Raw genomic sequence first — 17,215 nt, forward strand, 5'->3', positions numbered from 1 at the left:
ACGTTGTTAAGACATTAACAGCTTACAGATGGTAGGCGATTAAGGTCACAGTTATGAAAACTTAGGACACTAAAGAGGCCTTTCTACTGACTCTGAAAAACTCCACAAGAAAGATGCCCAGGGTCCCTGCACATTTGTGTGAACGCACCTTAGGCATGCTGCAAGGGGGCATGAGGACTGCAGATGTGGCCAGGGCAATAAATTGCAATGTATGTACTGTGAGATGCCTAAGACAGCACTACAGGGAGACAGAACGGACTGATCGTCCTTGCAGTAGTACAGGATGGCAACAACAACTGCCAGAGTTATACCACAATCCCTCCATCAGTGCTCAGACTATCCGCAATAGGCTGAGAGGCTGGACTGAGGGATTGTAGGCTTGTTGTAAGGCAGGTCCTAATCAGACATCACCGGCAACAACGTCGCCTATGGACACAAACCCACCATCGCTGGACCAGTCGGTACTGGCAAAAGTGCCCTTCACTGACGAGACGCTGTATTGTCTCACCAGGGGTGATGATCAACTTTGTGTTTATCGTCAAAGGAATGAGCGTTACACCGAGGCCTGTACTCTGTAGCGGGATCGATTTGGAGGTGAAGGGTCCGTCATGGTCTGGGGCGGTGTGTCACAGCATCATTGGACTGGGCTTGTTGTCATTGCAGGCAATCTCAACGCTGTGCATTACAAGGAAGACATCCTCCTCCCTCATGTGGTACCCTTCCTGCAGGCTCATCCTGACATGACCCTCCAGCATGACAATGCCACCAGCCATAGTGCTCATTCTGTGTGTGATTTCCTGCAAGACAGCAATGACAGTGTTCTGCCATGGCCAGCGAAGAGCCCGGATCTCAATCCCATTGAGCACATCTGGGACCTGTTGGATCAGAGGGTGAGAGCTAGGGCCATTCCCCCCAGAAATGTCCAGTAACTTGCAGGTGCCTTGGTGAAAGAGTGGGGTAACATCTCACAGCAAAAACTGGCAAATCTGGTGCAGTCCATGAGGGGGGGGGGGGGGGGGGGGGGGGGGGGCTCTCCTCGAAGAGAGAAGTTTATATGGCTCAGTAAAACCTCAAAAATAAAGTGTCTGCAACGCTGAATGTGAATTAATGAGGAGGCGGAACACAGCTCAATTCAAACTGTTGTTAGAAAATGCAACTTGTTAGAAAATCATTTGAAATTGAAAAGTTGAAACATAGCCTATAGATAATTAGCAGGCAGGATTTTTTTTAGGGTGAATTACGGCCACAAGGGGATGCCGCCATGAAATTTGAGGCATTATCAAGTGCATGTCAAATTGTGAATGAGAGACTATTGGAGTAAGTACCGCCTGTGCAAAAAACAAAGCAGAGCTCATGCCTTTCAAACAACTTTTTTTTAAATCATCAGTCTCATCATGCAGCCATACTATGTATTAAAAATCAAAACATAGCCCAATGTTTGTAGAACAACTAAAGGCACATTAATAACTCTAAATTAAATATACAGGAATACTTATTTCTTTGTTAACCGCTCAACACAGAATAGCTGCATGTGCACACTCCCTCAAATCGTTTGGAGAAAATATTTATATTTTATTCAGCTTTGTTCAATTGTATTATTCATTCTATAAAATAATGTCACGGAATAATAAACTAATCTATAAACTAATCTATAAACTAATAATAAACTAATAATAAAAAATCCTGCCTGTTCACCTTTCCATAGATTTGCACACTGTCATTACAAAAATAATGACCATACTAAGTGGGACAAGGCCTTCTCTCTGTCGATGGGGGTGCTAAAGTTTTCACTAGTCATCAGGGGTGAAAAGAAACAGACAGATGCTGTGGCACTGGCAACGTAAAGGGGTAGAGGCATATCAGCAGCTTGTATTTAGTACTGTCGTTTGTCCTGCTTCCCCAGAGACAACTGGAGGTCAGGGACGGCTTGATTTGAAAAAAAAATACATAACTGAACATAGGTAGTGTCCAAATGACTCCACTCACACAGAACCGTAAAGTACAATCCCAATCATTTGAGAAACATTGCACTAAGCATCTTCCAAGAAAAGTGCTTAGTAGTAGGTCTCTTGCCAACTACTATATAAAACAAAACCAAAATGAACATAACAAATGTTCTTGGCTCGCTATGCTAATTTATGGGAAATGTACCGTAGATAGGAATGAGATTGGCCAATTAGAAACAATGGACAGACAAATCAGGTGCCTGCTTTCCTGATCCTAGCAACCGAAAACCTAACTTGCTTCTGCTTATCTGCCATCTTGGAATTGCCAGCCTTCCTGTCATCCTCCTTGGACAATTAATCTCTCCACAGAACATAAAGGATTGGACCTGGCCTTGGTGGTTTGGCTACCTTCCCTTAAGGACTTCAGCCCATTCAGTGGCCAAATTAACTCCCCAACCTCTTTTCAATTACTGCTGCCCACAGTAAAACAGACTGAAGAATTAGGACTATTGTTTCAGTGTGACCACACTAGCCACAATCTCACTCACAAAACACACTTTCCCTCTAGAATTCACAAGGCTTGCTTCAACCAAAGCCAGACATTCCGCTGCTATTCTAAGCAAGGTCGACATTGAAAAGGGCAAATTAACTCCTGTCAGTCCTGTGAATTCTGTGTTGTGTTTACACCAACTGAACACATCGTGAGGCTGAGAAAGTCCCTATAGCTTATCTCCATCGGTGGGTTAGGAGGAGTTGAGGAGGATGGTCATTTAGAATGGTATGATCTCATGGATCATAGATCACACCCACATAGCTACAGCTAACCTCTCCCTTAACACCCAGGTTTCAGTGTCATATTATGAGCTCATGGGTATGAATGAGTCATCCTCAGTCCTTTCACTGCCGACTGTGTAGCTCACTAGCTCTTTGCTATGCTAGGCAGGGCTGAGAGTCAGGAAAATTACACACTGCAGTTTCTTGGCTCCCTTCGGTAACTGGACCACTATTTAATCACTGAAAACTACAATTTTCTCGACATTCACCACAGTCGATTCACCGCAGCCAAGTGAGTCTGTCCCCTATTAATAGCGTTCTACAGTTAGCTATGAGAATCTTCTGGAAAAGGGACATTGGCCAACCACATTCCCACAACCTACATCACTGTTGGTGATGGAACTCCATTAAAGGGCTTTAAAAGACCAAAGTATGTAAAGAAGTGATTTAGAACGTAAGTGAAGAACACAACTATTTACTGCCAAGCTATTTACTGCCAAGCTATTTACTGACAAGCTATTTACTGCCAAGCTATTTACTGCCAAGCTATTTACTGCCAAGCTATTTACTGCCAAGCTATTTACTGCCAAGCTATATACTGACAAGCTATTTACTGCCAAGCTATTTACTGACAAGCTATTTACTGACAAGCTATTTACTGACAAGTCAGTTCAACGTCTAGTTTTCATTTACATTTGACTGAGTTGTCAACTAATGTGAATTCAATGTGAAATCAACCAAAATGTTGGTTAAAGTTGGTTGAAAAAATAAATAAATTCCCTCACGTTGATGACTTTGATGGTTGAAATGACATGGAAACAACATTGATTCAACTAGTTTTTGCCCATTGGGTATTTAGTTTCCTGAGCATTGCTGTCTCATATTGAATCCAAATCAAATTTTATTGGTCTCATACACATATTTAGCAGATGTTACTCCAGATCTCCTCCCTCCACATGGAAACAGATTAGCAAAGAGAGCAGAAGAGGGGAAGTGGCTAATAGAGGGGCACAGGGGCCAAATATGCTCTTTAACCGAGTACCCAGAAGATATGTGCACATCTCTATATTACACACATTCCACTAATGAGACATTTTTCTGGGAGAGCTGTTGAGCTTTCACCCTGGAATATCCCTCCCATGATGGAGCGTGTTTGTTCCTTCCACCAGGCCAAAGGTCTAGGACTTGGCAGGTGCCCCCACTACAGCTGATTCAAATAATCAACTAACCATCAAGCTTTTAATATTTTAATCAGCTGTGTAGTGCTCGGGCAAAAACAAGAAAACGGACATCCCTTGGGGTCCCGAGGACTGAATTTGGGAAACGCTACGCAGCTGATTCAAATAATCAACACTTTTGATGATGAGTTGGTTATTTGAATCAGCTGTGTAGTGTTAAGGCAAAAAACTAACCGTGGACCCAGGATCAATTTTGAGAAACCTTGCTGTATGGCTACAATGATGCTAAACAAAACAAATGGAATATGTCACATAATTCCCAGTCAGTCTTACCGGTCTTACCATGTGACTAACATATTTGCTTTCACTGGTTCAGGGCGATATAGCTATTATGCCCATTTTATTTGTATAGCTTACATAGCCAAAAGCATACATTACAAGTGAGGTTTCTTCGTTGACAATGAGAATTGATTGCCAAGACATATCCATATGAACAACTTCTCCTTCTCTTTCTCACAGAAATGTAGAATGAAGTTGCTCAGATACACCTAGATACCTTATTGGTAATAGCCTACACAAAACAAAATACATTTTCATTTAACATACGCTCTTATCCATTGCGACGTACAGTTAAATACAATATGATCCGCCTTTCGCACACAATAATGAATGAAACCTGACTTTACATTAGGCTACATCGCGCGCGCTCTGATCTCGATTGCCGATTATTGCGCATCTATAGACAGTGGCCAAATGTTATACCTCAGAGAGCTCAACTGTGTCCTCGCCGCAGGTTTACTTTCAAAATCAAATAGCAGCGGCTACAGTATCGTATATACAGTAGCCTATCCTTTGCGTCACATGCTCGAACAATATACAATGCAAAGCTGTTCAGGACTTGAGAAGCGATTGAGATAGATATTTCCATAAAAGTCACACTATTGGCACCAAACACTTACCCTCGTAGCCTATCAGAAGAAAAAATCATTTTTTTAAATGAAGACAACATCGCAGGAGCTGTTGACTTCTAAACATCCAAAGTCGAAACAGTATCTGTCAAAGACGATAAATAGTAACAGCAAGCTTTTGGTAAAGCCTACTGTCCAGGAAACGGTCTCTTTAAACCGGGTCAAGTGGCGTGGCGAAAACGGTCAACAGCTCCGCGATGTGGAGGCTTTTGACAACAACCAACATTACACACTGTAACCTGCATTGTAGCACGTGGATACAAAATAGCAAAGAAATTCACGATGTCAGTTCTAACGAACCGAGTGTCTATTTCAGCCTCTGTACTTGCTCAGCCAGCCCCCAGTGGCGGAACTAGAGTTTTATACATGGGGTGGCCAGGGGGTGGCCAAGACTACTTCAGGGGATCCATAGACCATGACAGAACATTTGTGTATCTGCATGCCCACCTTCCATCCGTAAGTCTTTGTAGTTCCCTGGGCTGCTGCTGTGGATACAGCTCTTTCTGAACTGTAAGACACTTGAGATGAACTTACCAGCCAGATACAAAGTTATAAAGCTTCTGCAGGAGAGCAAAAAAAGTTAATGTCCATCCCGGACACCCCTCTGGCTCCGCCCCTGCAGCCACCACAAACAAAATGGCCATTGCTAGGTAACTGTCACTAGCCAAGAAGAAATGATTCATGTAGAGTTCTATTGGTTAGGCCTCATTCAAACAGAGAGAGCTCACAGGTATGATTCTATGCACAAACATAACCAATAACCAGGTCAATCTCTGTCAATCTCGACCCATAAGATTACATCACTTTCACAATCCTCTTCTCACAGCATTACAGTTTGCAGCCACAAACCAATAACACAAAACTTAATTCAGGAATTTAATTTAATCAGCGACGGTGTAGGATATGTTGCATAATCCATAATCCAATAATTCACTTTTTTCAAGTTGACATTTCATTAGTCTTATGTACATGGTACCATCCAACGAAATGCTTACTTGCGGGTTCCTTCTCGACAATGCAACAACAATAAGAATCCAGCGAAGTTGCCCATAGGCACAGATCTAGAATCAGCTTAACCTAATACCCAGCTCCCTAATGTAAAGCTCAACCATTAGCAGGTAATAGTGCAAAACTAACCATTGATCAGCATCAGTAGGTAAGCCTACTCACCAGTGCTGGTGCTATAGGTGTGAACAGTAGTGGCGGTGGGCGGCGGTGAATCCGAGTCCACGGAAGCAGTGTCGTCATCCTGTGAGCATCCGGCCTGGATGGCCCGCAGGTAGCTATGGCTACGGGATCGGAAGCACGTGGGCATTGGTAGATCCGGAGGCTCCACCGCCTGGGAATGGGAGTGTGAGAGTGTGTGGGATTCTCGGAACGCCGACTCAGAGCAGCTATCATCGTAGCATTGGCTAATCATCTCCAGGTCCTGCAGCTGGAAGGAGAGAGGCAGGTTGGCACTAGTGGCATAGGTTGGCATCATGGTCTGGGTGGCAATGCTAGAGTGAGAGGACAGCGTTGCATGGCTCCTACTTCAGGCTAGATGTCCAGACTGGGACAGAAATGCATGGTTAGACCCAGGACAAGAGAGGCATGGTCATTAGAACTGGGTTCAAGTAGTATTTAGATTTTTTTTGAATACTTTAACTGTGCTTAATCCGGCTTACCTAGCGTATTGGAAGCAATGGAATAGTCCCAAAAGTGCCAACACTACCCATTGGGTACTTCAGGCAGGCTGAAGAAAACACCCTGAGTTTTTCAAATTTCTAATACTATTTGAACTCAGCCAGGTCTGCCATGGAGAGCATAGCTGACAGTGTCTGTTAGAGGGGTGAGCTAGCTCCACCTGTGTGACAGTTGTGGATACAATCAAATGCAGCCGAAAGGACACATTACAGTATTAAGTCTGGGTGAGAGGAAAGCAAAGTGCAGCAGTTACACTTTGTCCCGACCCCGAATCAACTCCTTATAGCAACTTATAGTCAAAGTCCAAGGTAGTTAACAAGCTACATATTTATTTTTTTTTTTACTGCCAATTAGTTTGTGTCACTTTCATAGTATTAATCAAAGATGTCTTAACTTCTCATAAAAAATAGTAATTTGATTGACTCGCATGAACTTGGTGAGAAATTAGATCAGAGCATCAGTGCAAATGAAGGACTGAGATTTGTCTGAGGGACATGACCAAGTTTACTAAAATGCAAGCCTAACACAGTGTTGGAGTGACAGGAATATAATAAATATGGTACTTGAGTTGTAACTTATGGAGTTGGCTCGGCCTCACGATTTAGTGGTAACAAATCAAAGAGCAGGGAGCAGTGACAGAGAGAGCAAGTGAGAGAAAGAGAGAGATAAAGTGAGAGCATGAGATCTATAACCTGGTCCCAGACCTGTTTTTGCTCCAGTAGTCTTATAGTACTGTATATTTATAACAGCAGCATGTGTCTACTCAATTGCATTGTTGTACTGTTTTGTTTGATATACAGTAAAAATTTCACAGGAAGGCTTTCTGAAATAATGGGGTGTAATAATTAACATTGTACCTTGCAGCTCCAAATAACTCTTTGCCTTAGTTATCTTTGTTTTCTTTATTATTTTGGTTAGGTCAGGGTGTGACATGGGGGATTTATGTATTTACCTGGTCTAGGGGTTTTGTATGTTTATGGGGCTGTTTCTTTTCTAGGTAGTTTTGTATGTCTATGGTTGCCTAGATTGGTTCTCAATTAGAGGAAGCTGTCTAGGGGTTTTGTATGTTTATGGGGCTGTTTCCTTTCTAGGTAAATTTGTATGTCTATGGTTGCCTAGATTGGTTCTTAATTAGAGGCAGCTGTCTGTCGTTGTCTCTGACTGGGAACCATATTTAGGCAGCCATGTTCTTCGGGTATTTTGTGGGTGATTGTCTTCTGTCTTTGTGCCATTGCACCAGATAGGACTGTTTTGGTTTTTGTATTTTGTAGTGCTCTCATGTATGGTCTTGATTAAACATGTTGAACTCTAACCACGCTGCATTTTGGTCCTCCTCTCCTTCAGCGGTAGAAAACCGTTAGACTCTTCTACTAATTTACATGTAAATCAACACACATTTTTGGAATTAAACGTTTTAAATTCCCCAAGATGGGGTCAAAATGCTAAACATGTAAACTCAGCAAAAAAAAGAAACGTCCTCTCACTGTCAACTGCGTTTATTTTCAGCAAACTTAACATGTGTAAATATTTGTATGAACATAAGATTCAACAACTGAGACGGTCAGTTCCACAGTTATAAGTTCCACAGACATGTGACTAACAAAAATGGAATAATGTGTCCCTGAATGAAGAGGGGGTCAAAATCAAAAGTAACAGTCAGTATCTGGTGAGGCCACCAGCTGCATTAAGTACTGCAGTGCATCTCCTCCTCATGGACTGCACCAGATTTGCCAGTTCAGAACCACATGGGAGGAGGGTGTCTTCCCTGTAACGCACAGCGTTGAGATTGCCTGCAATGACAACAAGCTCAGTCCGATGATGCTGTGACACACTGCCCCAGACCATGACGGACCCTCCACCTCCAAATCGATCCCGCTCCAGAGTACAAGCCTCGGTGTAACGCTCATTCCTTCAACGATAAAATTGAATCTCACCCCTGGTGAGACAAAACCGTGACCCTCAGTCCAGCCTCTTGCGGACAGTCTGAGCACTGATGGAGGGATTGTGCGTTCCTGGTGGTGTAACTCGGGCAGTTGTTGTTGCCATCCTGTACCTGTCCCACAGGTGTGATATTCGGATGTACCGATCCTGTGCAGGTGTTGTTACACTTGGTCTGCCACTGCGAGGACGATCATCTGTCCATCCTGTCTCCTTGTAGCGCTATCTTAGACGTCTCACAGTATGGACATTGCAATTTATTTCCCTGGCCACATCTGCAGTCCTCACGCCTCCTTGCAGCATGCATCCTTGCTGCAGGCATGTTAACACAGATGAGCAGGGTCCCTGGGCATCTTTCTTTTGGTGTTTTTCAAAGTCAGTAGAAAGGCCTCTTTAGTGTCCTAAGTTTTCATAACTGTGACCTTAATCGCCTACCATCTGTAAGCTGTTAGTGTCTTAACGACCGTTCCACAGGTGCATGTTCATTAATTATTTGTGGTTCATAGAACAAGCATGGGAAACAGTGTTTAAAACCTTTAAATGAAGATCTGTGAAGTTATTTGAATTTTTACTAATTATCTTTGAAAGACAGGGTCCTGAAAAAGGGACATTTCCTTTTTTGCTGAGTTTACTAATGGACTGTAAAGCCTAGTTTGACAGGCCTTTTGTAAAATGCACACTCTTTATGACCATGGTGACCTTGTCAGTAGAAGGGTAATGGGTCTTCCTGTGTTGGGATTCCAGTGTATACAAAATCTTCTAGAACAGAGTCTACTGAGGTGTAGGAGTGGAGAGTTTATGTGATAGGTCATTCTAAAATGAAAATCTGGTCAATGAAATGGTCTAAAATGCCAGAGTCTGGTGTAGTGGTAACGCTCCCAACGCATAGCATTTGACAACAGGGTTTGAGCCTTGTCTCAGTCACTCTCCTGTCTGTGCCTGCCTACATCTATCTCCCTCTTTCTGTACAGTCCCACTATTCTGACACAAAAAATATATACAAACCTGAAAGGGGATCAGGAGAAGAAAAAAAAAATATTATCCTGAGAAGTTTAAGTCACATGCCAGTTGTACCTCACTACCCCATCCCTGGTGACCTCTGACCTGGCCCATGTAGCTGCTCCTCCCCAGGGTGCTGCAGCCGCCTCCCTGGCTGAAGTCCTCATCGTCCCAGCGGGGGAACAGGGAGCCCCTCACCGGATCCCCCAGACAGTCCAGGTTGTCCAGGCTACGATTGGTAGACAGCTCTCGCAGTGAAGGAAGACAGCTGAAGAGGAGAGGAGCAGGGGAAGAGAGGAGAGGGGGAGGAGAGAAGAGGAGAGGGGGATGAGATCAGAGAGAACGGGAGGAGGGAGAGGAAAGGAGAGGAGAATGGTAGAGTTGATGTGAGGAGGGAAGGGAAGGAGGCAGAGGAGGGTAGAGTTGATTTGAGGAGAGAAGGGGATGAGGGAGAGGAGAGGAGGAGGGTGGAGTTGATGTGAGAGAAGGGGATAAGATCAGAGGAAAGGGGAGGAGGAGAGAAGCAGAGAAAAGAAGAGGAACGGAGATGATAGGGAAGAGGAATTGAGAAAGGTAGAAAGAAGTTCAGGTTAGGTCACTTCTCATCCCTGGTTCCTTTCATTACCTATCAGCATCACTGCTCCCATCATAACACCTGTCAGCATCACTGCCTCCAACAGAACATCTGTCAGCATCGCTGCCACCATTATAACACCTGTCAGCCTCACTGCCCCCATTATAACACCTCTCAGTATCACTGACCCCATTACAACACCTGTCAGCATCACTGCCCCAGTATAACACCTGTCAGCATCACTGCCTCCAACAGAACATCTGTCAGCATCGCTGCCCCATTATAACACCTGTCAGCATCACAGCCCCCATTATAACACCTGTCAGCATCACTGCCCCCCGTTACAACACCTGTCAGCATCACTGCCCCAGTATAACACCTGTCAGCATCACTGCCTCCAACAGAACATCTGTCAGCATCGCTGCCCCATTATAACACCTGTCAGCATCACTGCCCCAGTATAACACCTGTCAGCATCACTGCCTCCAACAGAACATCTGTCAGCATCACTGCCCCAGTATAACACCTGTCAGCATCACTGCCCCATCTTACTAACATCTGTCAACCTCACTGCCCCCATTATAACACCTGTCAGCCTCACTGCCCTCATTATAACACCTCTCAGTATCACTGCCCCATTATAACACTTGTCAGCATCACTGCCCCATTATAACACCTGTCAGCATCACTGCCCCAGTATAACACCTGTCAGTATCACTGCCCCATTATAACACTTGTCAGCATCACTGCCCCATCATACCACCTGTCAGCATCACTGCCCCATCATAACACCTGTCAGCATCACTGCCCCCATCATAACATCTGTCAGCATCACTGCCCCATCATAACACCTGTCAGCATCACTGCCCCCATTAAACACCTGTCAGCATCACTGCCCCATTATAACACCTGTCAGCATCACTGCCCCATTATAACACCTGTCAGCATCACTGCCCCATTATAACACCTGTCAGCATCACTGCCCCCATCATAACACCTGTCAGCATCACTGCCCCATCTTACTAACACCTGTCAGCATCACTGCCCCCATCATATCACCTGTCAGCATCACTGCCCCATTATAACACCTGTGAATAATATATCTCCCATCTCATCTCATTACATTAATATTCCCCATATAGCACCCAAACAATGCAAAGCCAATGATACACAGGTCAAGCATATGTAAAGCCTTGTTCCACGCATCATGGTGCCAACATTAAAGAGCATTAGGGAAAATTATCCAAATTCAGCTCAGAAATACTGAATGGGATTACCAAAAGAGAGCCTATAATTTTTTGGTATTTCCTGGCACACAGTGATAGTGACATGACATTGCACTTGTCATGTGATTGTGATGATCCTTGAGTACAGACAGGGTACCCCTGGCATGGAATGTGCTAAGCTGGGCAATGACACTCCTTTTATGGGGTGGGAGAATTAGCTTGGAGGAAAGGGCTGGTGGTGAGTGGCATGGCGTTGGCACTGACGGAGCATGGGTGAACTGAAGAGGTGGGCAAGACCTGGGGTCTGGGTGACTGACTGATTGATTGGGGACAGCGTCCAATCTGGTGCAAGCGTAAACCTGTCCCCTTGGTGGTGATTGGCTGGCTGCATAGCACTGACCTGCCCAGTTGGTGCAGAGAGGACACACTGTGCAGAGGAGACCACAGTGCTTCCAGCTCCCCCTGCAGCATGGCGTAATCCAGGGCTCTGCTGCTCCTGACAACCAGGGTGGAGCAGACCACGAGGGAGAACAGGGGTGTGGCATTTGTTTTTTTGGCAGGGAGGGGAGCAGGGTTAGAGTTGTTTAGCGTGCAGGTTTGAAATTCATTTAAGTGTTTTTTACTCCATGTTTTTACTTCTTTAAGAAAACCTTCCTGCTGCGTTATTATGGTGTGTGTGTTGTCTCTGTCGACAAAAACATGATTCTATAATGACGTAATTTGATAAAGTGATATTACCAGGCATGTATGCTTATTGCTTCGTGATTTGCTGTCCTCTTGTGGACTGAAATTGTACTGTATTCCTTTTGCCTTTAGACTTCCTCATTTTGTGGTGGCAATCTGAACCAAATAATAGCCAGCCACTCTAAACTCCCCAATGGAATTACATTTGTGCCAAATTAGGTTTAAGATCTTATTGGGCCAAATTTACTTCAATTACAGCCCTGACCACAGAGAACCCGGAGAACACAACAAATGTCTTTGTTTGAGCAAATCAACAGAGACGTTAAAAACAAAACACAGCAGCTTGCTCATTGGTGCTCCCACTCTCTGCCACTATTCATCCAAATGGGGGTTCATTTTCTTTGTCATTATGTGAAAATTAATAGGATACCAAATGCATTGTGTCCCTCTGTGTCTAGCCCAGTCTGTGTCTGCCTGCTTCAGAAAGAGATGTCATCTAGAGACAACGTGCTAGAAACCTCAGTGAGTCAGTGTGAGATGATGAGACTATAGCTTAGTTTGTGGTGACTCACTGTCTGTCTGAGCAGAAGCTGAAGGCGGCATCGTGTTTGTGATGTTGCGGAAACGCTACGGTATGAGGAGTCTATCATTTCAGGCCAAGCCGTTACGTTGTGGGAACGTTTAATAAATGAAGGATGAGGAAACCGTAATCGGAGCTCTGGCATGTGTAGGGGGTGGGAGTCTGACAGTGCTTAATCCCACGCTTGAGTGAGCACAGCTTGTCTGACTGTGTGTGTTTGCTATAGTCTCTTTTAGTTTGCCTGTTAACTGGAATGCCAAGAGCTGGAAGCCTGACCATCTCCTTTCTCCTCGTTACACCTCCGTTTGAAATGGTGCCATGGGCCATGTGTGTGTGGTTAGTCTGTGTGTGTATGTGTGTACATGTATGGATTTGAGAGAGAAAGAGAGAGTGGGCATGAGGATTTGTGTGTGTTTTTGCTTGCGTGTTTGAAATGCATAATAATTATTGTTGTTAGTCTAGGTTCCTTTCCACCTGAGTGTTTTACCAAGTCATACAGTGCATTCGGAAAGTATTCAGGCACCTTGACCTTATCCATTTTTTTTAAGGTTACAGCCTTATTCTACAAATAGATCATTTTTTAAATTCGATTTTTGAATGACAAAGCAAAAACAGGTTTTTAGAAATGTTTGCAAATGTATAAAAAAAACTTAAATGACACATTTACACAAGTATTCAGACCTTTTACTCAGTACTTTTTTCAGGTCTCTCCAGAGATGTTTGATTTGGTTCAAGTCTGGCTGTGTCCTTAGGGTCATCGTCCTGTTGGAAGGTGAACCTTCACCCCAGTATGAGGTCCTGAGGTTTTCATCAAGGACCTCTCTGTACTTTGCTTTGTTCATCTTTCCCTCAATCCCAGTCCCTGCTCCTGAAAAACATCCACACAGCATGATGCTGCCACCACCCTGCTTCACCGTAGGGATGGTGCCAGGTTTCCTCCAGACGTGACGCTTGGCATTCAGGCCAAAGAGTTCAATCTTGGTTTCATCAGACCACAGAATCTTGTTTCTCATGGTCTGAGATTCCTTTAGGTGCCTTTTGGAAAACTCCAAGCGGGCTGTCATGTGCCTTTTGCTGAGGGGCTTCTGTCTGGCCTGATTGGTGGAGTGCTGCAGAGATGGTTGTCCTTCTGGACGGTTCTCCCATCTCCAGAGAGGAACTCTGGAGATCTGTCATAGTGACCATTGGGTTCTTGGTCACCTTCCTGACCAAGACACTTCACCCCTGATTGCTTAGTTTGCCCGGGCAGCAAGCTCTAAGAGTCTTAGTGGTTCCAAACTTCTTCCATTTAAGAATGATAGAGGCCACAGTGTTCTTGGGGACCTTCAATGCTGAATACATTTATTGATGCCCTTCCAAAGATCTGTGCCTCGACACAATCTTGTCTCGGAGCTCTACGGACAATCCCTTCGACCTTGTGACTTCTTGCTCTGACATACACTATCAACTGTGGGACCTTATATAAACAGGTGTGTGCCTTTCCAAATCATGTCCAATCAATTGAATTTACCACAGGTGGACTCCAATCAAGTTGTAGAAATGTCTCAAGGATGATCAATAGAAATAGGATGGACCTGAGCTCAGTTTCGAGTCTAGTAGCAAAGGGTCTGAATACTTATGTACATAAGGTATTATTATTATTATTTTTATAAATTTGCAAACATTTCTAAAAACCTGTATTAAAGATTCCATGGCACTTATCGTAAGAGTAGGGGTGTTAACCCCGGTGTCCTGGCTAAATTCCCAATCTGGCCCTCAAACCATCACGGTCACCTAATAATCCCCAGTTTACAATTGGTTCATTCATCCCCCTCCTCTCCCCTGTAACTATTCCCCAGATCGTTGCTGCAAATGAGAATGTGTTCTCAGTCAACTTACCTGGAAAAATAACGGATAAATAAATAAATAGATTTGCTTTGTCATTATGGGGCATTGTGTGTAGATTCATGAGGGAAATGTTTTATTTAATCAATTTTAGAATAAGTCTATAACATAACAAAATGTGGAAAAAGTCAAGGGGTCTGAATACTTTCCGAATGCACTGTATGTCATTATGCTTACATGTCCATTGTCCATGCTATGAAACTTTGGCACTGAGCTTACTTGCGTGGCGGTAGCTGGTCGCTCAGAGACTGCTGGGTGGCCCTGAGGTAACTCTGACGGCGGGCGGCCATTTTGGGCGAGGGCTTGGGGCTGCCGTCCGAGTCGTCGCTGTCCTCTAGGTCACCCATGGCCTTCACGTAGCTGCCGCTCCGCATGCGCCGACATGGGATCTCATTGGCTCCTCCTCCTCCGCTGCGGCCCAGCGTGCTACTCCAGTCCCCCTGCAAGAAGCAGCAACCCAGATATGTTTTTCTATATGACATTTTATCCTTATGCCATTTATATTGACATGATTTTGACAGTATAATATTTTTTTTTACATAATGTCATTTGTTTTACAGTATTCACTCTATAATCTACAGTATCTACAGTATGGGCTAAAGAGGATCCAAAATGTATCACTGAGGGACTCACACTCTACTTTTCTTGACCATAGATATGGTTTTATCGATTACACAATAAATAAATACAATTATTTGAGTGCTACGGGGCAGTTACCAACTCCTCCCTGAATATCTTTACTTTCAAACTTGAAAACAAAGTCAAAACAATTCTATAGGTAGACTTGGAACTGACATTTATATAACAGCATGTTAATGTCACATGGAATTGTGTGTGCCATTTACAGTGGTATGTCATAAATGTCAGCACATAAAGTCAGGCTCATAAAAGAAAACATTTGCAGAAATGACCATATTTTAGTTAAATAAACGGAACAAACTGACAGCTGACTGAGACATAGTGGAGGAATAATCAACCTGACACTCAAATGGTCCAACACTTACAGTACTTTTATGTTTTATGTTTTGATCCAAACAGATCTTTGTCAGACCTGACAAACTGTCTTGACAGTAAATATATTTGTATTTAAGTATGCTTTATTCTTTGTCTCCACATTTGTTTTATGTCCAGCACTTCATCCGATATGATGATAACTGTTTGACAACAGAAATTGTTTAAATAATACTCACCTGTCGGCCCACTTGCAGGTAGTGGCAGGCAAGCTCCTGCTGGCACGACTTGGACTTGAGCATGGACCGGTCTAGGGTAGCCGAGTGGCCCTTCTGCAGCACCTGCCTGGGCTGACCCAGGGTCAGCGTCGACCACGAACCTCCCTTTATAAAGTCATTAGTGTTCACTCCCATGCTGATCCCTCCTCCCCCTCCTCCCCCACCTCCGGGTCCTGCCAGCATCTGCTGGTACTTCATGACTTCGTTGCTGCTCTTAGACGAACTAATGGTGTTGTAGCCACTGTGGACCACGTAGCGGCTCTGCTGTCCCTGCTGCTGCTGTAGTGCCCCCTGCTGAGCATCGTAGGTAATACCATGGGTGGTGTGCTGGGTGGCATGGGTGGTTGGGCGTCCCAGCGTCATGGCTATGGGGTTGCGGTAGTTGCTGAGGTCGGCGTTGTCCAGGTCGTCCGAGCTCCAGTAGCCCGACATGTTGGAACGCGGCCGCCGCTTGCCCGTCCCGCCCCCATCTGACTTGGCTCCGCCCCGGTCTTTGCTCTTTGCTCGCCGGTCCCGCTTCCCGCTGTCCTCGGTTCCGGACGAGGTCCCGCCGCTACCGCTACCTGTCCCTGAACGCCCGTTGACGCCCTTGAGGTTGTGACCGTCCATGGACTGTGACTTGGCGAAGAGCTTCTGGACGGAGCACATCAGGTTACGGATGCGCCCGGGGCTGTCGGTGCGCTGCTTGGAGGCGACGGAGAGGGCAGCCGATGTGCTCCGGTGGAACTGCAGTGTGCTGAAGCCGTCACGAGGCCCCCCGGGCAGCTGCTTCTCCAACTGGTCCAACAGGTTGGGCTGCAACTGCCGGTTCATCTTGGCCCCGCCGGAGATAGTAGCCGAACCACTGGTGATCATGGCCCCCCGGCTGCTCTGTAGGCCTCCCATTCCATGCATCCCCATCCCCATCGACATGGAGGTGCCCAGGGTTCCTGTACTTATGCCGCCGATGCTGTCCTCCTGTGGCGGGGAGAAGTCGCTGGGGTCATAATGGGAGTTGTAGTGGACATGGGGGAAGGTGCTGCTGTTGGACAGCTGGTTGTTGAGGGGGAGGGAGTAGTCCAGGGGCAGGGATCCCTGGTTGTGGTGGGCTTCCATACTGGGGTTGTAGTGGCGGGGATCCATGGTGCCGTAGTGGTCCATGCTGGTGGGGCTGAGGAGATAGGGGCTCCGAGGCAGGGTGGAGGCCTGGTGTGAGTACAGGGGCTCCGGGGGGCCCTGGGTGGGGTCGCAGGAGTCAGACAGATGGCGGTTGCGTTTGGCTCCTAACCCTTTCATGGTGGTCAAGAGGGGCCCCCTTCTAGAAGACTCCCCAGCCGGGAAGAGACGACAGGCCTGGAGGATAAGTCCTACAAAAAAAAGAGAGACAGCGAGAGTAGGTTCTGCCCAGACAGACCAAAACGCACCGATGCATGCTGTCATGCTGTACACACAAATATGCACACGAGCGCACCCCTGAAGGCACCATTGTACAATATAATATACACACTTTCAAAAACACGCACGCATGCACACACACCATTTTGATCATACAGTACATAAATGTTCAGGC

At 45.3% G+C, this 17,215-nt stretch overlaps 1 protein-coding gene across 3 annotated transcripts in view; it reads right to left on the reverse strand.

The window, feature by feature from the left end:
- Positions 1-17,215, reverse strand: part of LOC110528483 (disks large-associated protein 4) — a 209,842-nt gene that overhangs the window by 40,178 nt on the left and 152,449 nt on the right. For 2 of the 3 annotated variants that reach the window (XM_036984062.2, XM_036984063.2), the window contains exons 4-7: positions 15,628-17,012; positions 14,657-14,877; positions 9,595-9,757; positions 6,037-6,301 (exon numbers count right to left, since the gene is read on the reverse strand). In XM_036984062.2, the coding sequence (XP_036839957.1) occupies positions 6,037-6,301; positions 9,595-9,757; positions 14,657-14,877; positions 15,628-16,941 (1,963 nt within the window). In that variant the 5' untranslated portion in view covers positions 16,942-17,012. Of the gene's footprint in view, positions 1-6,036; positions 6,302-9,594; positions 9,758-11,689; positions 11,786-14,656; positions 14,878-15,627; positions 17,013-17,215 lie in introns of all 3 variants that reach the window. The other variant, XM_090241844.1, reaches the window with a different exon arrangement.

The sequence above is a fragment of the Oncorhynchus mykiss genome, chromosome 7, assembly GCF_057628025.1.
Source record: "Oncorhynchus mykiss isolate SJ-2025 chromosome 7, ASM5762802v1, whole genome shotgun sequence".
Lineage (NCBI taxonomy): Eukaryota > Metazoa > Chordata > Actinopteri > Salmoniformes > Salmonidae > Oncorhynchus > Oncorhynchus mykiss.